Below are 24,026 nucleotides of genomic sequence, written 5' to 3'. Positions count from 1 at the left end.
ATTAAATTGCCCATGTAAGCGCCGATCGAAACAAACCTTTTGACGTCACTACAAGGGTGATTGAGAAAACGAATGAAACGAATCGTGCGAAGCGGAATGAAAGTTGAGTGAAAACGAATTGCACCAAAACATTCAGGCCTACAATTCCACACCTTCTATAGACCAGGTTGAGCCTTGATAGTTAGTTGCTTGCGGGAACTGACATCCGATTGATGACCTTTACAAATGTTCAAAACATACTCTTTAACAAATTTATGGTTGAGTAATGCTGAGCTATTAGGGTGTTCAACAAGGACGAGGCTGGCGAGCTGTAAATTGTTTGGAGCAAGGTTGACGCGCTAGGCATTGATGACCCACAGCTACTCATTAGGAAACTGATTTCGATCGCGGTGCGGCTTCTTCTTCCTTCTATGGATGCTCGCTGCTTTCAGGCTGCCTTTCGTTGTGTACTGGAGAACGATGTTCAACTCCAGACGCCGAAAGCACTGCTGCTACTGATGCTGCTGCTGCGGACACCGTCGACCGGACACCACCACACACGGTGATTGAATGAGCACCGTTCAGTGAGACAGGATCGAATTCGATTTTTAAATCTGTGTTAGGGAATGCGCTGTTTTCAGGCAATCGGTGATAATTTTGATCACCATTGCAACCGTTCGACATTTGTGTATTTTTCAATAGTGACCTATTGAAAATTAATTAAGTGTTTAAATTTCCAATCGTTTGACTTGTTTAGAATTGAAATCCATCTACTATTAACAAATTTATATGTGGTCAAAACCTGACCTCTTTCCGTAATGCGGTCGATTTTGGTTTTTTTGAAATTGCACCCCCAATATGTTGCCGAAAGACGTAATCCTACGTCAAAAATGGAACGCAAGAGAAGTTCCGAGAACAACTTGAAATATTAGGAAATGTAAGAGAAAATTCGAGAAGATCTTACAAATTTAGGAAATTTCAGGGAAGAGACTTATCTCCTATATTCTCATACGACCGGTATGATACAGGCACAATGGCGTCATCTGCCGCTCAAAGGTAAATGCTCCGAACGAATTAGGTAGCAAAGGTTCCATCCTCAGAAGAAAATGTTTGCTCATTTTTTTATGCGTTGCTTCCACCTTCGCTCGAGCGCAGTGCAACCAACCGGTGGAAACTAACGATTTCAAATTGGCTCACTACTTGACTAGCCTATTGGTTCCAAGCAAATCGATTAACGTACCCCATTCTAGTCGAAATTCTATGTTTGTTTTGATTCGCTATGAAAGTTTCACAGATAAAATTAGGGGTTCGTGGATTTTCCTATGTTTCAAGGGGTGCATCGATTTGCTTGGGACCGAAGAGAGTACCAGAGCTGAGCCAAAAAGTTGAGCACGTTTCTTCGGGACCTTCTGGTCTTAGAGTTATTCTATGGTGCAACTGTATCTGTCGCTTGGATTATGGCAAAGTTGCCAGTTTTCTTGATATGTTGTCTTCGCTTTAATGGTAGTGTCATGAGCTCCAAGAAAGTATCAACAACATCAGACAAACTGTGAGAGCTTCGGGATGGACCAAAGAACTTCAGGGCAGAGAAATTATATTCAGGAAAATTGCGTCAACTTTTAAACACCTCTGATAAATTCAGATCTTGGGAACATCATTGAAGTTCAGAGATCTTTAGGGCAGTTCCAATTACTTCAGGGAAGTCTAGACTTTCGGGACGTTTAAAGACCTTGAAAAATTCATATTTTTATTAAGTCTTCAAGATTTTTTTTTTACAGTTTTATCAGCGTCAACGTTCCGGTCCAAGATTTGGGATCTTCATCAGGGCTAATTTTTTGTTTAAGGTCATAAAGATTGTTGAGGATTTGCAAAGCAGAAAAAGAGAAAGGTTGCAAAGATACCTGCAAAGACTGGGGAAACTATATTGAAGGAAAGCGAAGGTTCAGAGATAGAACTGCGCAAAGAATATGATCAAGTACCACTTACAAATCCACCGATCAGAGATGAAAGAAGAAGTATAATTCAGTTTTCATGTAACGGAGGTTACATTAAAGGGTGTCCCACATCAAATTGCATCATGGAAAAAACGCTGTAAAAAATTACCTAGTTGACCGATCCTTTTCAAAATTTCAGATAATAAAATATAACCCATTAGTAAACTTTTGGTATATTTATTTCATTCAACTTAAATACCACAACCGTACGCTCGCACCTTACGCTTAACTCCACTCATTAGGTTCAGTACAACAACTGACCGCAGCTTCTTCTGTACGGAAACCGACTTTTTCTTCATGTCTTCCTCAGATTTGACCTTTTTGGGATACTTTCGTAATGCTTGCTTCATAATAGCCCAGTATATTTCGATGGGCCTTAGTTTCGGTGCGTTGGTGGCAGGGCTGGTAAATGTTATTTTCAATTAAAGATCTCACGCGATATTTACAGAGATACTTCTGCCACTATCATCGGATAAGAATATGATGATAGAGATTTTCTTCAAAATCTCATCGAATTTTTTGTCATGACAGAACGTGACAGTGTTGTGTTCATTGTAATTACTAACTCATTTATTGCTATTAATGTTACTAGTTTCGAGGAAATCTTAATAATATATTCACTCTATCGATTACATACGGTTGCTTGCTTTAAATCATCTAAATCAGTTAGAAATGTTCATGTCAAAACCGTATTAGAATTATTCTCATGAGTGTTTGATCATTGGAAAATGACTAGAAAGCCAATGATAGGTAGTGTCGTCTCGTAATAGTGAGATGGCCTGTTTTCTCATTGTCACATGACGGCTGTGATATTTACCAGCTCTGGTTGGGAGGGTTCATGTCCTTGGGTACGAAAGGGACCTCGTTAGCTTCGTACTACTCCAGGACAACATTTGAATAGTGACACGGAGCTAGATCCGACCAGAAGATCGTAGGGCCCTCGTGTTGCTTCAACAGATGAAGTAGACGCTTTTGTAGACACTCCTTGAGGTAGATCTCCCCGTTTACAGTCCCGGTAGTGACGAACGGCGCACTCCGTTTGCCACATGAGCAGATCGCTTGCCAAATCATGTATTTCTTGGCGAACTTTGAAAGTTTCTGCTTCCTTACTTCCTCCGGAACATCAAACTTGTGCTGGGTGAAGAACAGTAGCTCCGGAAGCTGCCGGCAGTCCGCCTTGACGTAAGTCTCATCATCCATGATGAGACAATGAGGGTTTGTCAGCATCTGGGTGTAGTTTCCGGGCCCAAAATTAAAATTATTGGCGCTCCATAAATGGGGCGCACATATGAAAAATAAGTGAGATTAACCAGCTCCGAATTTACCATAAAAGCACTGGTCTTCTTCTTCTTATTTGCATTCAAGCTTATTGCTTATTGCATATTAGCTTATTGCGTGCTCTCAACTTAGTGTTCTAGGTGCACTTCCACAGTTATTAATTGAGAGCTTTCGATGCCTGTACCATTTTTGTATTAGTATAATTGTATGGTTCCAACCCGCAAAATTCCAATACCGGACCGGGAATCGAACCAAGCCTCCTCCAGCATGGTCTTGCTTTGTAGCTGCGCCTTTACCAACTGAGCTAAGGGAGGTCCCAAACGTACTGGTAGCAAGCCTGATGTTGGGCGGTACGCTTTCATATAACAATCCATATGAATATTGCTAGGAGACAGTTGAAAATCCTCCTTTTATCTCAGTAACTAAACTATTTTACGTTGATATGATGAATATCAACATATTGTTGGCTGTGATACGTTTGACGATAGAGAATGAACAACGTTCTACAAAAGTCAACAGTTATAAATATAATTCAGAGTATGAATCAAACACAATCACCACTTAAAAACTACGTCCTACCTAATGTAATATTGCCCACATTTTGTAAGAGTAAATACATAGTTCGGAAACGTCCATCATTTCCTCATCAATTCAGTGGTTTCACCATCAAATCAGCATTGTAACAATTGAAAGATTTTTCCTTTCGCTGGACGGAATGGTATTTTCGTTTTTTGTTTGGTTATCTTCGCACATCATCTTTCCTACCTCTAAAAGAAAACTGAAGAGTATTCACTATGTCTGGTTCAATAGTGGGTTCGTAGCAATTTCCTGCTGAATATTTAGTTATAAATATTACAAGTCCTGCATCGCTAAAATGATGTTCTGGAGAGCGGTCCGAGCGTCCGATGGAGGCAACTCATTTAGCACCGCCATCGCCGCCAGACTATGCTTCTTCTGCAGGTTGCACGTCTTTTCCAGACCAGGTCCTTTGAATACTTCGCTGTGAATCTTGGCGTAGTCTATGTTGTCCACTGATTCTCGTCCCTTTTTGATCTCCTCGTACAACGTTGGATCGTACTCTAGATGAAACAATACCGGTGCGGAGATGAGGCTGAAGCGGTCTCCTAGAAAGATAAAAAACAAATTTGAAAATTCCCTACAAATGCCATCACATTGAGATCAAGTACCTGGCGAGAGGTTGGGACTGCTGAATGGCTCCATATCGATGCAAGCCTGCCAGGCCAGTGATAGGTGCTTTCCGAACAGGTAAGCCTGCTTTTGCAATTTTACTGGTTGGCCTGCTAGAATCAACGCTCCCTGGCAACTTTTGCCCAGCAGACTTCCAGCCGCTAGGATATGCCTCAACGACCACTCCCGCTCGGGATTCCCCAGCACGTCCTTGATGTTCAACGGCTGAGTATTGTCTTCCAAGTCTCCGAATCCCAAATCGTCGTCGTTTGATACTGCTCTGGCCGATCCCGGTTCCGGTTTTGATGGCAGTGGGTTGTTCTGCATATCTCGATCGCCGACGAAGTTCGATTCAGCCAAATCTCGCACTGACGACGAAATCAACTCAATCAACTCTTGGTTCTTAAGACCCGCCAACTGCAGACAGGCATTCCCCAGCAGATAATCTCCACTTAGCAGAGCAATCTTGTTGCCGAAGATCATCTCGCTATCGCCGCTGAGTTCATTGCCGGCGTTTGCCAGTGGCTGTAGGTTGACCAAACCCTGATGAACGAGCGACGAGGTGCGAATCATTTCGGTAACCTCGGCCAGACCACGCTGCGAGTGCAGCACCCCGGCACTTTTGTCCTGTTCCATATCCGGAACGGACGGGGCATGTCCAACGGCTTTCGAAATGAGCAGCACGATGAGACCCCACGCTTGCATGTTGTTTTTGCCATTGTAGATCAGGATTCTGGAATGAGCAATAGATAATGATGGTGTAATTTGTTGGATATGGCAAACGGTGTTTTCGAGGTCTTTCGTTCGTCGAACTTGAAACAAATAGTTCTAGCGTTCAGAATCATAAGGGCTTTGCTGCGATGATCGATTCTCTTCATCGATTTTTTCTTCGCATAACCACAGTTCAGTGAAACAATTTTCCGAAACTATTACAATACAGTGTAGTGAAAGATTGTATTAACTTGCAAATGCAACATCAAACGCACCGAGAAACAATTAAAATGTTTATCCAGCCGAGGCCCTTATTTTTCTGAACGCTAGAGTTGTGCGACATGTTTATAATAAAAGCCCAATATATACGTGTAACGCACCTAGACAACCAGATGCCACATTTCACATACCTTGAGCTGGTTGAAGTGGAAAACTCTAAATGGTATGGATATTGCGAAACCATAAAAGAATGATGTTGCGTGACAAAGAAAATGATGGACGACATAAAAAATAATGCATGAAATGAGCAAAATTTCAGCGAACAGTGAGTTACGGGAAATTTGTACATGTTCATCAAACTTGGTAGAAATTCAGTGAACTTTAAGAAGTTTAGGGAATTTTAGGAAAGTTTACATAAGCTATGGGAAAATCATAGAAGTTGGTAGCATTCTCCAAAAATTTGCGAAACTCCCAACAAGTTCAAAGAACTTCATAGGAGAAATGAAAACTTCCGATAAGATCAATCGATTGGAAAGAAGTTCTGGAAGCGTTGTTTGAACTTTTTTGTTATACACGGATCTCCGATATGATATCACTAAAGCCCTCTGGATATTTATCAAGACGTTATTATCATTTTGAAGATCTGTTCAAAAAATCAAATGTCGTCTCTCAGATATTGATTCTACACGGCAGGGAGGATTCAAAAAATCTCCAACCGATCGAGGATTTCAGCGAAGATATCATATCGAAAAGACTGAGAACTTTGCCAGAATACAAGCGACAGATGCAGTAGCGCTGCGGTTGAGCGAAGATGGAAGCAGTGAAAAGAAAAATTAACAAATACACAAACCACTCTTCTGAGGTTGCAGTCTTTACTATCAAATTTGTTTGAATCATTTACCTTTGAGTGGTTGTTCTTGTCTCATGGTGGTCGTCATGCATTGAAATCTGGCATTGCTGATCAGTGTAAGATTTACATTACGGGTTAACTACACTGTACCGAAACATCATACTCTGTTCGTATGAATCCTCGGACCATTCATATTGACACATCGAATTCGCTTTTGAATATGATAGCTGCAACCGAATGACGGTTGTTTTGAAATCAGATGGTGTCTCTCTCGAACACAGGATGAACATTGATACAAGAAGCAACCTTCAGTTGAAATACGTATTGCTCTCTGCAGAATGATTGTCATCCTAAATTGAAATGCATATGGTATTGTTTCAGCTCCTTAACGCTAATCATGCAAAATGATCATGCAAATAATCTAATGGTACGGCATTTGCAGATCTGAGCTGCCCAACAAATTTAAGCTGATTAAAATCTGAATAAGCCACTTTCACCCTGAAGAACAATTTTTTTTTAATAAGCTCTTGCAATGTTTGTTGGATGGTACAGGAGATGAAAATATAGCCATCGCTATCAAAGCTGGTACGAACATGAATAAAGTGTGGAAAACCGAAGGTAATCAAAGGGGCAACTTCCTTTACGAACGGAAGATTTTTGTATCCATGATTAAATTACTCTTCATGAGTATTTATTATGGAAATGTAGATTAGGATAACCAATCGAAAAATTAATCATATATGTAGCTCTTACCAGTGTGGTCAGTTCTACGCGTTTATCCGTAGATATACGGATTTTTAGATTTATTACGGACCGACGAAAACGAATTTTCCAGATTTTCTTCATCATCATCATCACTTTTAAAAATAATGCTATTTGAATGACTGTTTTTTGCAAAATGGTCATTATATTTAGCAATAATTAACCCAATGGAAACAAATTTTCCTATCTATGGATCGTGAAAAGTTAACAGCACTGGCTCTTGCATGTCATACTATTCTTAAATTGTTGTTCTCTGGGCACTGAACGTTTAACAGCTAATTATCAAATAAATATCATCCGTTATTTGGATAACAGTAATATCGATGCTCATTATACTGATGGAAAATTTTAAATTTTTGCTCTACAAATTGATAAATATCAGGTTTTTAGCGATGGGCCCAATCTTAGATCCATAGGACAACATTAGAGCCATTTCCCCTATGAGCAAACAATTTGGTTTTCCCATAGTAATTTCCATATAAACTTCAAATGGTTTGTGCCAAGTCAGTTTCTTACTAAATTTGTTCAAACTTTGCATAAGTCTAATACTCATCAGCTATCGACATTATTCCTCTTGTTTTTTCTGTTTGCACTGACCTCTGTCACTGCAGTAAATAAGGGCTAGTGACTTTGACTTTATGCCCTGAATTCAACCATAAGGCAACCATCAGAAATTCGAAAGCATATTGTTAAAGAGCTTGAGCATTGCAGCATTCATTCGACGTATTGTGGATGTTTTCGTTCAGTGTGCCTTTCGTAGGTCTAAATTATCTCCTTGGATTTGTTTTCCGTCGATCTTGTTTTCCGTGCTGAGCACCAATGCCACCGACGCCAGGAAGGCAGCTCCCACACCTGGACCGTACCTATGGACCCATCAACTCATGAACCGGGGACCAACGGCTTTACTTCCCTTCCGAAGGAAGGCGTGATCAGAGATGTTATGCCTCAGAACATCCCGGCGGCGCCGACTGGGATTGAACCCAGGCCTGCTGGGGTGAGAGGCAATCACGCTTACCACTACACCACCGGCGCGGCTAGGTCTACATTATAGAAACTATAGATTCCATAGATAAGCGGAGACACAAAAAGATGTTTTGGCAACCATGAAAAATAAATGATCTTACTGGCATCTGTGAAAAAAGTTCATGCCATCATAAAGCTCTTCGTTGTGCAGTTTTGTTTTGTTTCGTGCGCAAAAGTTCAAAATGAAGGGCAAAGCAAATCTTTGCAACAATGAATCGAGGAATAGTTTGCTCTATCGATCCTTCTTCCGTTGTCCGCGAAATAAATCGAAATGTGGAGTGTGGAAAGCCTTTTGTGCTCATAATATTACAATACTTCTCCCTCAAACAACACAATGATGACGTCATGCTCGTTTGGTTACACTAACTGACAGTTCGTTTGGCTACATTATACTTTGCCTCCGCTTATCTATGGAATCTACAGTATCTATAGTCTAAATCCCTTTGATTGATGAAGATGAAACAGGTTTGTTCCCGTACTTGATTTTCTGTAAGATTCTGTAGAGCAAAAATCAAAAGTATGTTCCCGTACTTTCTGCACAAAATTATTTTCTAACATCAACTCTCGTGTAACATTTGAAAAGGGCCTATCCTCCTTTCTCTTTGGTTTACCACGGCAACATAAACGAATTTTTCGCTAAGCTCGCAGCTCAGTTCGACAGGAGATGATGTTAGCTTGCGCCTGAAATAACACTTTGAATGGGAAATTCATTTGCAGTCGGGTTATTCGCGAAAGAGAAAATCGATGAAGAGAATCGATCAACAATGATAGGCTCTTTTCTCGTGTTGTGCGAGTTACTCACAGAAAGCAGCATCAACTTACAGCAAACGCAAAAAATCAATTACGGGAACAGACCTAATGTGAATGTAAACATTTCATACACGGTTTAAAAATAAACTCAATAATTTATAATAATAAAAAAGGTCAAGGTCAAGGTGTCAAAAGGTCCTATCTGCTTTAATCGATTCTCTCCATCGACTTTCTCTTTTGCTAACCATTGCTATGCAAACAGATTTTGGGCTATTTTTACCACATGGTTTGATGAAGGAAGTTTTTATCTAGCAACCAAAACGTGAAATAAAACAGGGAAAGGTTTTGCAGCTGAGTTATTATCGCCACAGAAAGTCGCTGAAGAGAATCGATCAATGCAGATAGGACCATTGGAAATGTTTATCTAGAATTATGTTATGTTACTTTCACCCAACTCGCCGTCTAGCCAAAATTGAGTAAACAAGAGAAACTCAAATTAGGCTCAGCGATCCGAGGAAAAAATACGAATAGAAATAAAAGTACAACAAATTTTCCTTAGCAAAAAATAAAAAAAATAAAACACAAATAAATGATTGAAAATATATTGTAAAATCAGGGAAAATAAATTAATAAATAAAAGGTAAACGAATGAATTTTCGGTTCGAACGAAATTCGGCTTAGTTTCAAGCTGGTTACATTTTGGTTGTCACATTCTGGCACTTGCTGGAATTTAACCGGATTCATTCTTGTAGCTTGTGCCGGCTGGAATCCGTACGGAACTTTCCAGATAATTCGGAAGCTGGTTTGTGCTTGAGCGATGGTGGAGCGTAAGCTGGAATAGAAAACAATTTGTAGATAGCACACAAATATTGAATCAAAAATTGAACCTACTTGCTTGAAATGATTGCACATTGTAGTTGAAACAAAATAAAAATCAATACGTAATCTTAAAACACATACAAACGTCTGTCACTCGCGACTATTCACTTCAACTGTGATGCAGGAGCTGGAGCACAAGAGAATGACAGAATTGAATGTTGTGAAGATAAACAGTAAATTTTTGACCAAGGCATGACACATTTCACAGAAATTTTAATGAAGTACTCATTTGACGTTGGCACCATGCCGTGGTTTTATTTAGGAGCCACCCTAGGGTTTCGATTTTGTCTTGAACTAGAGCGCGACGTTTGACGTTTGAGCAATTTTTAGTTTGCACGGCGCTCAAATTAACGTGGTTCAAATTAAATAGTGTGCAGGTTAAAAACTGGCAGATTATCGGGGGTCCACTGTATAGAACTTAGAAATTTCATGCGAAAATTTTTGAGATTTGCAGACCAGTTTCTAACATTCACAAACTTTTCGAGACTTCAGACATCAAACAATTTTAAATTCAAAGATTCCAGATTTAAAAAAAAGTCATGGCTTGGACACAATTTTTGGATTCTAACGCTTCGAAGAATTGTGTACATAAGGTTGAATAAAATGCCAAATGAGTTTTGAGGATAACTGTAGAGGAATTTTAGGGATAATTGTGAAGGAAATCTGAAGAGAATTGTAAATTGTCATTTTGAGAAGTGATTCAAGATAATTGTTAGGAAAACTAAACGTGATTTCCCTGGTAGTTCTGATGAGACTTATATGGGGATTGAGAGGAAAATTCCAGGACAATCAAAGGCAAATTTGATGGCATCTAAGAGAATTCTGAGGAAACTTCAGAGTTACTTAACCTTGTGACAAACTTAATGACAGGGCTGGTAGCAATCACTGCTGTTAAAAATAGTGATTTTAGTGACCATTTTGATGAAATAAGTGACCAAAAAGTAAATTTTAATGAAAACTCATAGGAATTTCCGAGGAGCTTCAGAGGAAAATTCCAAGGGCATTCTGAGCATAATTTCATAAAGTTTGTGGGAGAAAACAACTCCGGAGTATAAGTCCTTGGAATTTTTTTGAAAATACTAAAGGAGGATTACAATTAACTCTAAGAATAACTCCAGGACATCTTCAAAGGAATTCGGAAAATAAATTCAGAAGAGTTTACCAAACAAATTATGAAAAGAAATCAAAGTAATTTGTGTGGAGAAATGCCAATAAATTCTTAGGAGACTTTGAACGAGAGTAGAATTCCAAGGGAAGGAGTGAGATTGAAAAGGTAATCTGAAATGAATTCAATGAATATTCGGAGAACCTTTCGAAAGGGTTTCTTATTGTGGAGAATTCCAAGGAAACTAAAAGAAAATTGAATTCGGAGCATAGCTTCATCAAAATTTTGAGGAATATGGTGAGGTTTTCAGAACTACTTGAAAGTTCCCAATTTTTTTCTGAAGTTAATGAAACTGCCTTGAAGTTCTTTTGTAGTTTGAGAAACTAGCCTGAGACTCACAATACTTTTCATCAAATTCTCAAACTTCCCTGAACTTTTTAGGACTTCCTAAAGTTTCCTATTTTTTTTTCAATGATCATGGATCTCCTCTAAACGTTTAATAATTCACTGAAGTTCTCAAAACTTCTTTAAAATTTATGTGACTTCTCTAATGTTAACGGAACTGCTCTGAGGTTCTTTGTTCTTTTCTGAAATTCTCAAAACTTCTCTAAAGTTTTAGCAGTTCTCATGAATCTTGTTGTATTGCGCTGAATTTAATTGAACCGCCCTAAAAATGCTTCAGTGAGTTTCTGAACGTATACGAAGACCTCAATTAACTTTTTAACGTCTCTGAAGTTATCTGAAAATCTGGGAACTGCTTTAAACTTCCCACTAATTTTCTGAAACTAAAGTAACAGGCCTCCCCAATGTTCATAAAAAATCCTGAAGTTCGCGGATCTCTCCTTAAACTCCATAGATTTCTATAAAGTTCTCGAAATGTTTGTGAAGACCACAGTCTTTCTGTGAAGTTTTCGAAGTTTTTCTAAATTTTTGGAACCTTTGTGCTACCACAATTTTCATGGAATTAGAACGAAATAATTATGTAATATAGTTCTATGATTTTCATTGAAGTTCTTAAGATTTTTTTGAAGTTCACTTCCCTTAAATTATCGACACTTATTTAAAACTTCTTCAATAGTCTAGACTTTCCTGGTGGTATTTAAACTGCCTAAACGATTATTGAATTTCTTTAAAGTTCTCTAGACTGCCCTGAATTTTCAGTATTTTTTTTAAGGACCCGCAACTTTACTGAAATTCAATTATTTACCTTGAAGTTTTGACAATTTCCCTTAAGCATTATAACCATTATAAACGGTCCCTAATTTTCCCTGAACTTATCAGTGGTTACCTGAAGTTCTCTTAATTTGTTTAATAATCCGGCAATTTGTTTGATATATATTCATAATTCCCTGACGCTTCTGAATTCCCTGAGTTTCTCGCAACTTCTTTAAGGTTTCTACAATTTCCTTGAAATTGTTTGAACTGCCCTTTGATTCTATAATCTGTCTTGATGTTCTCGAAGCTTCCCTAAAACTTTCAATTCTATTGGAGATCTCGGTTCTGCTGCTCGGAAAAAAAATGGAATTTCCGTAAAAACCTTTAAATTTCCCTGAAATTTTCTGGACTTCTGTGAAGTTTCTGAAATATTTCTGAAGTTTTCATAAATTCTCTCAAGGACTCTGTACTTTCCTGAAATTTTTGGAACACCTTAAGGGTTCTCGATTTTTTATTCAGCACATCATGGAACTGTCCTGAATTTTTCTAAATTTACGATTATAGGTATTCAAACTGCTCCAAAAGTCTGGGCTAAAGCTACGGAAACTGCTCTTAAGGTCTGAAAATCCCCAAAAAAATCTCTAGATCTAGCTTTTCTGAGGTACTTAGAACTTCTTAAAAGTTCTCTGAAATTCTAGGAACATCATAAAAGTTCCCGAAAATTTTCGGATGCTAAAAGAACTGCTTTGAGGTTCTTCAAGCTTCCAGTAAGTTCCCCATATTTTCAGCGTATTAACTTCCCTTATGATTCCGCAGTTTGTTTATGGAGCTTCACTGAAATTCTCATCATTTCTTTTCATTACCCATTACTTCGCCAAAGTTCCTACGAACTTGAAATAAATCATTTTTTTTCCTCGATTCTGGCACTTTAAATGTTTTCAATAGCTTGAACTTGTACATGGAATACGAAACTTCAAGATATTGAATAATTTTAGTTCTTAGAATTACTCAAATTGGGTAAGTTTTTTATAACTTCATTAAGTGAGAAATTAAGTAAGTGATAAACTTCAACATTCAATGGATTTGATTGTAAAGCTGATTCTTTAAAACTGATTGACATGTCTTAAAAACATTTGGGTAAATTGCTATTGTTTTTGATCTAAAAAAAAAAGAATATTTTTAACGCATTTAAAAATTTAGCTTTATTATAAACCTGGTATTTATCCGTTAAAATACTGGAAAAACCTGGAAAAACCTGGAAAAGCCAGATAATTTTATTTAGAAAAATGAATAAACACCCTGTAGATAGAGAAAGACGATTAAACGCTTGAAGCAAAGAATGATCAATCTTGAAATAAATTCACGCTAAAAAAAAGTTGAAAATCGTGACTGATTACAAGAAATAGTGACTCTAGTGACTTGGCCTTAAAAAAAGAGACTTTTTAGTGACTGGCTTGAAAAAAGTGACTAAGTCACTAAAAAGTGACTCGCTACCAGCCCTGTAATGATGATTTAGCAAAAACTCTAGCATTGTCCCTAATAATCAAATTGTCTATGTAACACTCTAATTACGTTGTACTCAGCCAAGTAGAGCCCTTTTTGATACCTTTGAACTATTTGCAAAGCAAATTCAGAGGAGAGCTCCATGGAAATATGCCAAAGGAATCTAATTCTGACGATAGCAAAAAAAAATCTGTTGAATTTCAAGCTAGTTTGAAGATAGTTTCAAAGCAATTCCTAGGAAACTACTTTAGAATTTTGAGATGTTTACAAGAACTTTCCGAAAGGAATCTAAAGAGAATAGTAATGTAATTGAAAGGGATATATTTCCAAAGAATTCCAAGTACAAATCCAGGAAAATTCAGAAGAAAGTTCCAATAGATCTTTAAGAAGAGTTTCAAAAGAATTGCGCAGAGAATTCTGATGGGTATTCTAAGGAAATGTTAGGACAATACAATGGAAAACCTTGGGTGATATTCCAACAGCAAGGGATTGCTAAGGATAATACCTAGATAATTCAGATAATAATTTAAAAAAATATATAAGGTAAACTTTAAGAGAATGCTGAGGAGAAATTTTCTAGAATCTGTGACATGAAATAAAGCTTTCAAGGTGCAAAAACTTTCAAAGTAATTCAAACTACCGGACATCGGACAGCGAAAAACTGTTGAGATAGCGAAGCAAGCATAAATCAAGTACCTGAGGAATGGATCCCTGGAATTATTTAGAAAAAAATTCAATATCTTGAACTTGAAAAATTTATGAAACTCTGGGACATTGCTCATTTGTGTCGATCTCAGTCTTAATTTTTGGCATAGGGAAAGTTGAAAATTGCGAGCTTGATAAAATATGCAAGATATCGGACTTAGAATTTGTATTTACAGATTTCGACTAATAGATAGATAAAGCAAATCAACTTATTTATAGGTTCAAATCAAATTCCCGGTTATTGCCACCCAGGTCATCATTTTTCCACACTTAAAATCTAACAGACTTGTTCCGTCGGTGAATAATAAGATCTGCCTGAACGGCACAGTGGTGCAATGGTCGAAAGAAGTAGTCTACCTCGGCTTAACACTAGACAGCAAGCTGATTTTCAGGGACCACGTTGACAAAACCAAAACCAAGTGTAATATCTTGATAAGATCACTGTATCCACTCATCAGGAGGTCTACTCTATCCCTGAAAAATAAGCTTGCTGTCTACCTTAAACTCCAAAGGATCCAGAACAAGATCCTTAGGATGGTCCTAAACAGTCCCCCGCCGACTAGAAATTCTGAGATCCACCGCCTGGCTGGAATTCAGACATTAGAAGAACGGAGAGTATTCATCCTGGAAAGGTTCACAGACACCTGTCTGAGATCAAATCATCAGATCATACGTGATCTAGCACGTTAGGTTAAGATATACTCGTAGTTAGGTAGGTTATCACTTTTTTCAATTCAAACAAAACACACCCCAAAGGGGTATTCCGTAAACTAGTTGAAAAACGCAAATATTAAATTAGAATATCAAATTAAACAAAGATGAAGAGCCAGGTAGGCTAATCAATTAAAATGTTAAATCAATGTACTATCATAAGCAACAGAAATAAACATAATTTTACAACTACCCGGTTATTGCCCGGATTTTCTTGGTTGTTTTCGATTCCCGGTTGTCCCGGCCTACGCTCCAAATAGCAAGGTTTAAATAAAAATGAGTTTACTTTAACAATTCCCTTATGAGCGCTGGAGAGTTAAGATCACACCAACAACACTTGCGTTGAAAAAAAAATCACGTAAAAAAGAACTGAATCATTCATTCAAGTGATAAGTATTTACAGGTTGATCCACAAAATAATTCACTGCTCCGGTGTAGTAAAAATTCAGTATTTGAATACATTGTTAACACATTTTTCAGCTAAGCAAATATTCCGCAATATCTGATACACCACTCCACGCTGTAAACATTCCTTCTCTTACTGTATCTGCTATCAAACACCCATGTGCGAAAAGCGCCACGCTTTACGCATACAAATCACTCATAAGAAAGAAGCAAAAACCCGAGATGAAACTAGAAAGCGCGTAACACCCCTGCGAACTCTCAAACCTCTTCCTCTCAAGGTCGTTCCTCAAATGGAGAAACAGAAATCAGTGCCATATCAAACAACAACAGGTTGAACTTACTTGGCCGTCTTCAGCAGCGGATGGTTACTGCCAACGAGCTTCCGCAGGTGCAGTGCCACATTGGCAATCTCGTCGCTCAGCAGCCAGCGCAGACTCAAAAAGGACGTCGGATAACCGACGATCTTCTCCGCTTCGCTCACGGCCCGATTCCAGTCGTGCTGCTTCTGGACGGGTTTGGCCGTGCTAGCCGTTGCTGCTTGTTTGTCGCGAACCAGCGCGGTGGAACTGATTGCGCGCAGGTTGACCACTGGGTGACGATGACGGGGCGCTGATCTCAGAACCGTAGGACTGCTGGTTTTGCTGACCATCCGCAGGTGGGACTGCAGGCAGCAGATGCGACTCAGGGACATTTTTTAAAGGTTTGTGTATTCCGAAGGTTTCCCAATCAGCCTTTTTTCGGTGGGAGGTGAGTTTACTTTTACGATTCACTGGCTTCACTAACTGTGAAAGTTGAACAGTTCCGTACGTGCGCGCGCACACCACACAAGCACGTTGCTCACTCACCGTGGCTCGACTATGTTGGACAGGTGACTGTCTGGTACTAAGATGGGTAGGTAGGTATCTGCGCACTCACTGGCTAGGGTTCAGGTTCGGCAAGAAATGTGCGAAGAGAAAAGGTAAAAATTCCTTTCCGTGTACCGTCCGGTCGGCGATTGCCGGTAGCTGGAAGTGCAGATCAAGAAAAAGGGTTAGTATTAGTTGATGGGCAAAACCGGTTGGGTGCGGGAGATGTTTGTCTCGCATCGTTAGTTGGAGTAGGATGAACTTAAGTCGGTGTATAATGAGTCACGCCAAGAGAAAAACAGTTGAACACGCATCACGGTTTTCGAAAGATTCCCTTTCTTTTAACTTGGCAACAGAGGACTTCTGCATCAACTTCAAATGACTTCTAGCGAGGAAAAAAATTAACGGCTGTAGTAAATCATTATATCAGTGATTTTGTCGAATTATCTTAAAGAAAAATAGTAGAAATTGTCATTACTGATCATTACAAAACGTATCGCATGACAAATGTAATGCTCACTGCTTGTATATGATCATTTCTTCGATAATATTTTATATTTAATTGCAATACCTTTCGTGGACCTTTCACAGCATCGTAATGCTTGTTTACTTTGCACGATAGGTAGCCGGTTTGACAGTTCAATAGGTAGACTTGGCTTCACTCTTGGTGTGACTCATTATACACCGACTCTAGGATGAACTGCTTAGGTCGATTGTGACGTATGATTGACGTATTTTTGCTAACTATTTTATACAGCACTATCCTCAACTACCGTTCTACGCATATCAGTCCCATGTTTCAAAAGTTGCTTCTGAGAAAATCGCGAAAAATGTTTCGAATTATTTCTGCTCATTGGAAGAAATATACGTTAAAATAAGTTAGCGCATTGTTCACATTTCAACAGAATCAATATGTTTTAGTGAAAACTACAGAAAGTACCTTCAATGAAATCAGTTAAGCCTATTTTTATACGAACAATATTTAATGGGACTGTTATGCCTAGAAATTGGCACTGAAGTAGGGAATTCTAGGCATGTTAGTCAACTAATGATGAATGCACTATTTAGAACATAAACTTCTTAGCATTTTGTTCTACTCCTTAGCTAAATGAACGTAGGCCTAAAGGAGATTGTGCTTAATCATTTTGAGTCCGACCATAGATTTATGGCTGATGTGCTGTGGACAAAAGATCAATACGTCACACGATCGTTGAACGTTGGCTTCGATGATTTCAAGAAATACTTTGGAAGAGTTGACATGCACATGCAAATTTCTTCCGTACGGAGTTGACCTTTATACTACGTATCATTATATTATATAAGGGGCTTTTCATGAAACACGTAGAAACTAGAGAGGGTCTAGTATAGGAGCGGACTAGCTGGTTTTGAGCCAAACGAACTGACAAAGCCAGAGTCAATCGAGCAGCGCCTATCTGGATTGCATTGGCAGTGTTGCTAGAAACTACCCAGGCATAGGTTGCTAAGGCAGTTTTTTTTTAGTCCGCTCCTCTTTTATACTAGACCCTCTCTAGTAGACACTATAGGGGGAGTGTGGGGGGTGGTGAGTGTCTACGTTAGTGTCTAATATTGCATTGTTTGAAATTAGAAACTTACGTTTTAATATGAAATCCTGTTTTTCTTAATATTTATCAACATTAAATAAAACTACCACTTCCTAAAATGGTTCATACTGTTTCTTTTGATTGTTTAAATCTTGTTTCCATAATGTGTGTACACAAATCGATTCGTTAATGATAAATTCAGTCGAGAAAATCTTTGTGGGACAGTTATGCGTAGAATGTCAACATGGGACAATTAGGCTTGATGTTGTTTTTATACAAACCCCAAAGGGTGGTTTGTTTTGCGCCAACTTTTTTCTCAGTGTACCTCAGTGTACCGTAGCCGGTACGGCAGTGCCAAGAAATCATTGAACTGACTTTTGATTGCTTGTGAATAATGACTTGTTTGGCAACCCGGTATTTTAAAGCTCTTGCACGGCGAATGAGAACGACTCAAATTTGAGTATAGTTCACTCATAATCGCCAAAAGTGCAGGAACTCAACGATGAGTTGATTTGCCTCATGTTTTCCCAGGATTTTCCAGGGAAAAATTCCCGAATTTGAGAAAAGTAAAGATTGGATTCACTCAGTCTATTGGTACTAAACAATCGCTTCCCAGGCCAGCAAAAATCGCATTCTCCACTTCTTCAATACCCCACCCGTATGCCGTCCGAGGATCTGCTGCTGACTGCATTCACCACCAAGGACTGCCACCCGTCGCAAGTGCGAATGTTCCCGCTGAAATCGGAAAGTTCCTCCTCCGGATTGGTCGAGTTCCCGAGCGTAGCCTTGGCGGTGAACGCCATCATGAAGTGCAACCACAGCGCGATCGATCACAAATGCTCAAAACTCCCGTTCATTATGAAGCTGTTAGTTGGAAGTGCAAAAAGACAGGAGTAAAAATAGTTCGTTGAACTATTTGAGATTTTGCCCAAGCAACGCTTGTCGTGACCCGATGTGCGGTATAAGAGGTGAGGAGAAAGGAAACTAGTGGACTCTTTCATTCTGACGGTGTTCTTATGCAACAGCAGACGTGACGTCACGCCTGTTGCTGCATAAGAAGACGCGAGAACGAAAGAGTCCATTAGTTTCCTTTCTCCTCACCTCTTTTACCGCACATCGGTCGTGACCGGCCCAAGATTTCCAGCGTCGGCCACGGCTACACGAATTAGCAATGCAGCTCCCACGACTGCATCCAATGCTGCTGCTGCTGCTGCTGTTCCTTCTGCTGGTCCGTCTCCTTAAAAATTCTTTAAAAAAAAAAGACGGACCAGCAGCAGCATTGGAAGCAGCCGCAGCCGTGGGAGCTGCATTGCTAGTTCGTGTAGCCATGGCCGGAAACCTCGGTCAGGTCAAGATACCGCTGTTAGCTGTTCTTCGTCTGGGAGGAAATGTGGATGCGACTGCCGTCACAGGTGTTACGATTTTGAGAATCCATGGCGAGACTTGGTGGAGATTCACGGTTGTTTTGAAAATAATTTGACTAGCAGTGGCAACATCAATAACATTTCGACACATGCACACTTCATGTTCAGTGTTGTCAGTAACTTTAAAGATCATAAAAATTGTAACCATGGGTGCCAAACAACGCCAATGACTGCACCCGGGTGTGTAGAGTGACCAACCCCTTGACAAACCCAGAACAAACAATATGTTTTTCTATTTTCAATCCAAAATCTACCTAAAAAAGTACTGTTTTATGAACAAAAGTGAAAAACGCACAAAAATAACATGGGACAGATATTCTTGTCAGTCATTAGTCTTAATTCGCATGGACTTCGATGGAATGACCACAGGACTTTATAGCATAGAATGCTGCGTCCACGTCTGTTAGGGGGAGATGTTTGATAGTTTTCATCAGTGGTACATTGCAGAAGGTACCTCAACTGCATCAAATCGTAGCTTGGTAGGCAAGGAGGTGGTAGAAGGCAACATAATCAGCAATACGATAGGCTTGGGTTATATCTTTGAGGACACGCACTTCTGAGTCGATCAGATGATTTAAAACTGATTCGACGATGTTGCTCCTAGCGTGGGATTGCAATGTCGCTCGTTCCAGTTCTGGGTTTACTTTAGTCGGTGGGAATTTCATTCTTCATCGATCGGGTTTCTCCTTTGTTTCTGTACACCTGCAAGGAATCAACAATTCAAAAGAACATCGAGCAATGCGGAATTTGCTTGAACGACATATTGGTTTGATGGTTTCTAGTTCTTCTTGAATGAAGCTGAATGCTTGCCATCCATCCATCAGAGAAATTGAGAATGTAAACACAATCACAAAAGTCATAACTTTGAGGGTTACCAAACTCATGGAATATTGATGCCTTGATAGGCATACTTTCATTGACCTTGAGAGGCACGTTCGGCACAGCGCTCGGCCCAGCTTTCGGTACAACTCAATTACTCGGCACGAATTAATGTGTACAGAGTTGAATACCCCTAGCCTGAAACTCTACGATCAGTTTCATGAATTGAACACTTCAACAGATCTTCCGATTTTCCGCATGGCCACCAGTGTTCCGGACTCAGATTCAAATTCATTCCCATGTCAAGTGCATTCAAAAGATTTTGAGAAGGTCTTAGAACAGTTTCGAGAATGGACCATTTTTACGAATGTTCAGAGTCATCCTGAGAACCACCCATCCCTAAGTTCACATTTCGATCCCAGATTCGAGTGATTAAAAAAAAATATCACGTGTCTCTAGAATCAGTTTAATTAATTGACCACTATTACGGATGTTCCAGATCTTCCGGACGACCATCATGTGATCCCAGAGTCCACAGTCAAGTTCCAGATCAAAATTCATTCAAAACTTCAACTGATGTCAAAAGAATTCAAAGAATTTCTGTTCAATATGATGCACATAGGGTTTTTGATTCAATTTCCGTCCTACTTAGCACAACAAGCGCTTTACCTCTCTTTTCTGAACGAGTTTAAACAAAAAAATGGAATATTTCTGTCAAAGATGACTTGCAAATTTATTCACCTTTCAATACGTACCGTTGGATTTGATAAATAGTTACAAATTGTTGAGATATTGTCTAAAATCTAACACTGCTTCTTGATTCTAAATTCGTTCTACGAGTTTCAATTCCGTCCTAACGCATTGAAACGCCTTTAGATTTTCTTCGTCCTACGGAGAAACGTAGAAAAAGGGGATTCGCTAGAAGCGCTTCTTGTGTTTTGAGAACAATTAGCGTAAATATTTGTACAATGCGCTCTAACAGGATTTATGTTGTAGCTAATGAACTAACGCATCGGAACAAACCTATTATTGATTTCTGCACGGTGAAATCATTGATATTATTGATCTTTTCTGATTGATAGAACGGAAATGGGCGATTACGACGAAGTAGTGCTCTACCCTAAATGGAGCGTCATATATCATATAAGTTTACATTATATATCATGTAAAGTTCTGGCACATTTCATGCAATGTAGCAAATGTTGTATACAAAAGCTCATCTTTGTAAACAACATTGTTTACAAGTTGCTCGGTTGCGTGAAATTAAATTTAAGTTTACGTGAATGAATGTTTACATCACAATTAAAATTCAGAATTTTTATCTGTGTAGGATCACAACCTTCTAAGTCTACATTCCGACTACAGATATTCAATCACGATTCATCACTACATCAAGACTAACAATTGAAATGGCCTTAACTCCATTTTGTAAACAAACCTCGTAAGACCATTTTCTCGCGAACCGAAGTCCGCAAAGGCAAACCAACATAATGAACAGGTAGGGGAAATTCTCCTCCACCCGATTGTGGTTAAGGTTTGCGACAGAAGGTTTCGGTTCACGAGAACATGGCCTTACAAGGTTTGTTTACAAAATGGAGTTAAGGCCATGTGATTTCAAATGAAATTCTTGAATCAGTTATAATAATTAATTCGTCAATTACGGATGTTCCAGATCATTCGGAGGACCGTCCTAGTCCACATTCCGGTTCCATATCCAAATTAATACTTTTATCATCACCAGGCATGGAAAATCATTTGCATTCATTTCGTGCATTCATTCACATTCATTTGCCTCTAACTTTTTTCTTCAACAGCATTCCGCAAAGTGATGTTTAGAGCTTTTGTAGGTTTTGTTATTAGCTACAACTTTTGTCAAAAAGTCAAATCCGTATCTCTTATGCATGACGAAGCGGAGCGAACAGAAGCCACTACTGTTTTTCAGTGAATGTATTTTACATTCACTGAAAAACAGTAACAAGTTCTGCCCGCTCTAGTTCGTGATGCATAAGAGATAAAGATTTGAGTTATGAGCAAAACTTGTAGTTAATAACAAAATCTACAAAAGCTCTATGCATTATTTTGCGGAAGGCTGTTGATGTAAAAAGTTAGAGGCAAATGAATGTATGAAATGAATGCAAATGATTTTCCATGCCTGATCATCACTACAAATGATTTCATAACAAATTTCATATTAAACAAAATAATGAAGCGGGGCTACTAAAATAGCTTTAACAGCGCACCAATACGGTTGCGGTTCTGAGAATTACCCAGAAGCTCTCTTCAGAATTTCCTTGGATTTCTCTCAAGAATTTCTTCGGTACTATTCCGAAAACTCGATTCTTTGGAATTATTCCCGGAGCATTGGAGCTCAAATGGAAATGTTTTCATAATTCATGTGGAGATACTCCTCAAAATGTCATTCCGCAAAATGGCTTCTCCTCTGAATTGCCATGGAATTCTATTTCTGCTGTAGAATCCTACTTAAAATTAACTTGAATTCCTCGATAAAACTTCCTTGAAAATATCCAAAGCATTTTGTAAGAAATTTCACGCACATTTTCCCTTCGATTTCTTCTAAGAATGTCTAAATTCTCTCAGAAATTTTGCTCAAAACTCCCTTGAGACATGATTCCAAATTCCATAAAAAAAAATTCGTTTCCTAGATAATATCATAGTTAGGGTTCGTCCATAAACCAGTTCGATGCTTTGTGTTAACGAGTACATATACGAATCATAAAATTTAAAATGTGTATGATATTTGTCTATGGAGCGAAGGGGGCTCTGAAATCTGTTTAAAACTATTCCCGTAGTTCATGGAAGGGCCTCTTAAAACGAAAGCGGAAAGGGTTAAAAGATATCGACAGTGAGCTTTCATAAGGGCGAATACGCGATGATCGATTCTCTTCATCGATTTTCTCTTTGCATTGCTACAGCTAAGCGAAACAATTTTCTAGAATTTGATCAATGCAGAGTAGTAACAGGTTGTATTGGCTATCAAAAGCAACAGCAAACGCACCGAGAAACGTTGAATCTAGCGAGTTATTAACAAAAGAGAAAATCGACGAAGAGAATCGATCATCGCGTATAGGCCCTTATGCATGCTCACTGTCGATATATTCAAAACGATTTTTAAACAATCCTTCTCAAAATTAATCAAAATCTAATTTTCACTTAAATTTAAAACTAGCCGAAATCGATACTTTTACGGTACTACCTACAACACTAAAAACCGTTTTGATTATGAATGATGATCTTGAGCTACATACCTTTATTTACACTTCTTCAGCACTGCTTGTTTCCAACACAACGACAATGCGATTTTCCTTTTTATTTACATCACAAAACTTTTCTTCGCAATCACGTCGGGGCGGGTGTGTAGGTACTTTCTCGCTGCTTCCAAATTCACAAAATCCAAATCAAACGTAGTTTCGTTGATTCGAGCTTCCTTTTGGCACGTCCAAATCACACAATCACTACCAATTGAATGACGACAGCATCACACGTAGCAGCTGGGATAAACCATGCGTAGCATTACCGAAAAACAGAAACTTGTTTTCGGCATAAATTATTATTTAGCACCCGATAGAAACTCCGGCACGGCACCGATTTTAACTCCCGTTGTCCACAGTCAGTCGCTCTCTGTGATGTAAGTGTTTACCGTAAACGTTGTTCATTCGTTCCGCGGATCCAGACCGAATGACATTCCAACACACGCACACGTCCACAGCAGTTTCATTCTTTCTGCAATGTTTGTTTACGTTTTTGCCGAACTTTTTTTACACACGCTCCCGTTCGTTTTCGGTTTCACTTACACAACTACATAGCTTCACGATGCAAGGGGGGCACTTAAATAATGTTTCAGTCATGAAGCGACCTCTTCCTTTGTCTGCTTTGAAATGACCGTTACAGTTTGCTGAATGGCTCGGGTGATGGTTTTTCAGAATCGTTCTTCCTGCAAGGTCTTCAATGCCGAAAAGAGATGTTGTACAAATGAGTATTCTTGTTTTTGAAGATCTCCAGGATGGGTAGCCAACAGTAGCGCACTTTGGAAGCTCATTTCGAAAAGGAATCTCCATGACATTTTGTGATTTATGATGGTCATCGGATGAGTGTTGTCTTTCGAATCACCAAAATCTGGCTGGAAAATTCAGCGATGACT

General features: G+C 38.9%; 1 protein-coding gene across 1 annotated transcript; it reads right to left on the bottom strand.

Annotated features, from left to right (window-relative positions):
- Window positions 1-3,752: 3,752 nt before the first annotated feature.
- On the bottom strand, window positions 3,753-23,539 carry LOC135705021 (all trans-polyprenyl-diphosphate synthase PDSS2-like). The gene is made up of 4 exons (XM_065226571.1): window positions 23,134-23,539; window positions 15,559-16,221; window positions 4,439-5,172; window positions 3,753-4,375 (listed from the first exon to the last, which is right to left on the bottom strand). Exons 2-4 carry the CDS (start codon window positions 15,906-15,908, stop codon window positions 4,104-4,106), a joined length of 1,356 nt encoding a protein of 451 aa, XP_065082643.1. The 5' UTR covers window positions 15,909-16,221; window positions 23,134-23,539; the 3' UTR covers window positions 3,753-4,103.
- Between the last annotated feature and the right edge of the window lie 487 nt (window positions 23,540-24,026).

Source organism: Ochlerotatus camptorhynchus, unplaced genomic scaffold, assembly GCF_037179485.1.
Source record: "Ochlerotatus camptorhynchus isolate MF236.1 unplaced genomic scaffold, CSIRO-AGI_Acam_v1.1 ptg000257l, whole genome shotgun sequence".
Lineage (NCBI taxonomy): Eukaryota > Metazoa > Arthropoda > Insecta > Diptera > Culicidae > Ochlerotatus > Ochlerotatus camptorhynchus.
Note: the sequence above shows the minus strand (reverse complement) of the source record. Positions and strands in the feature narration are given on the sequence as shown.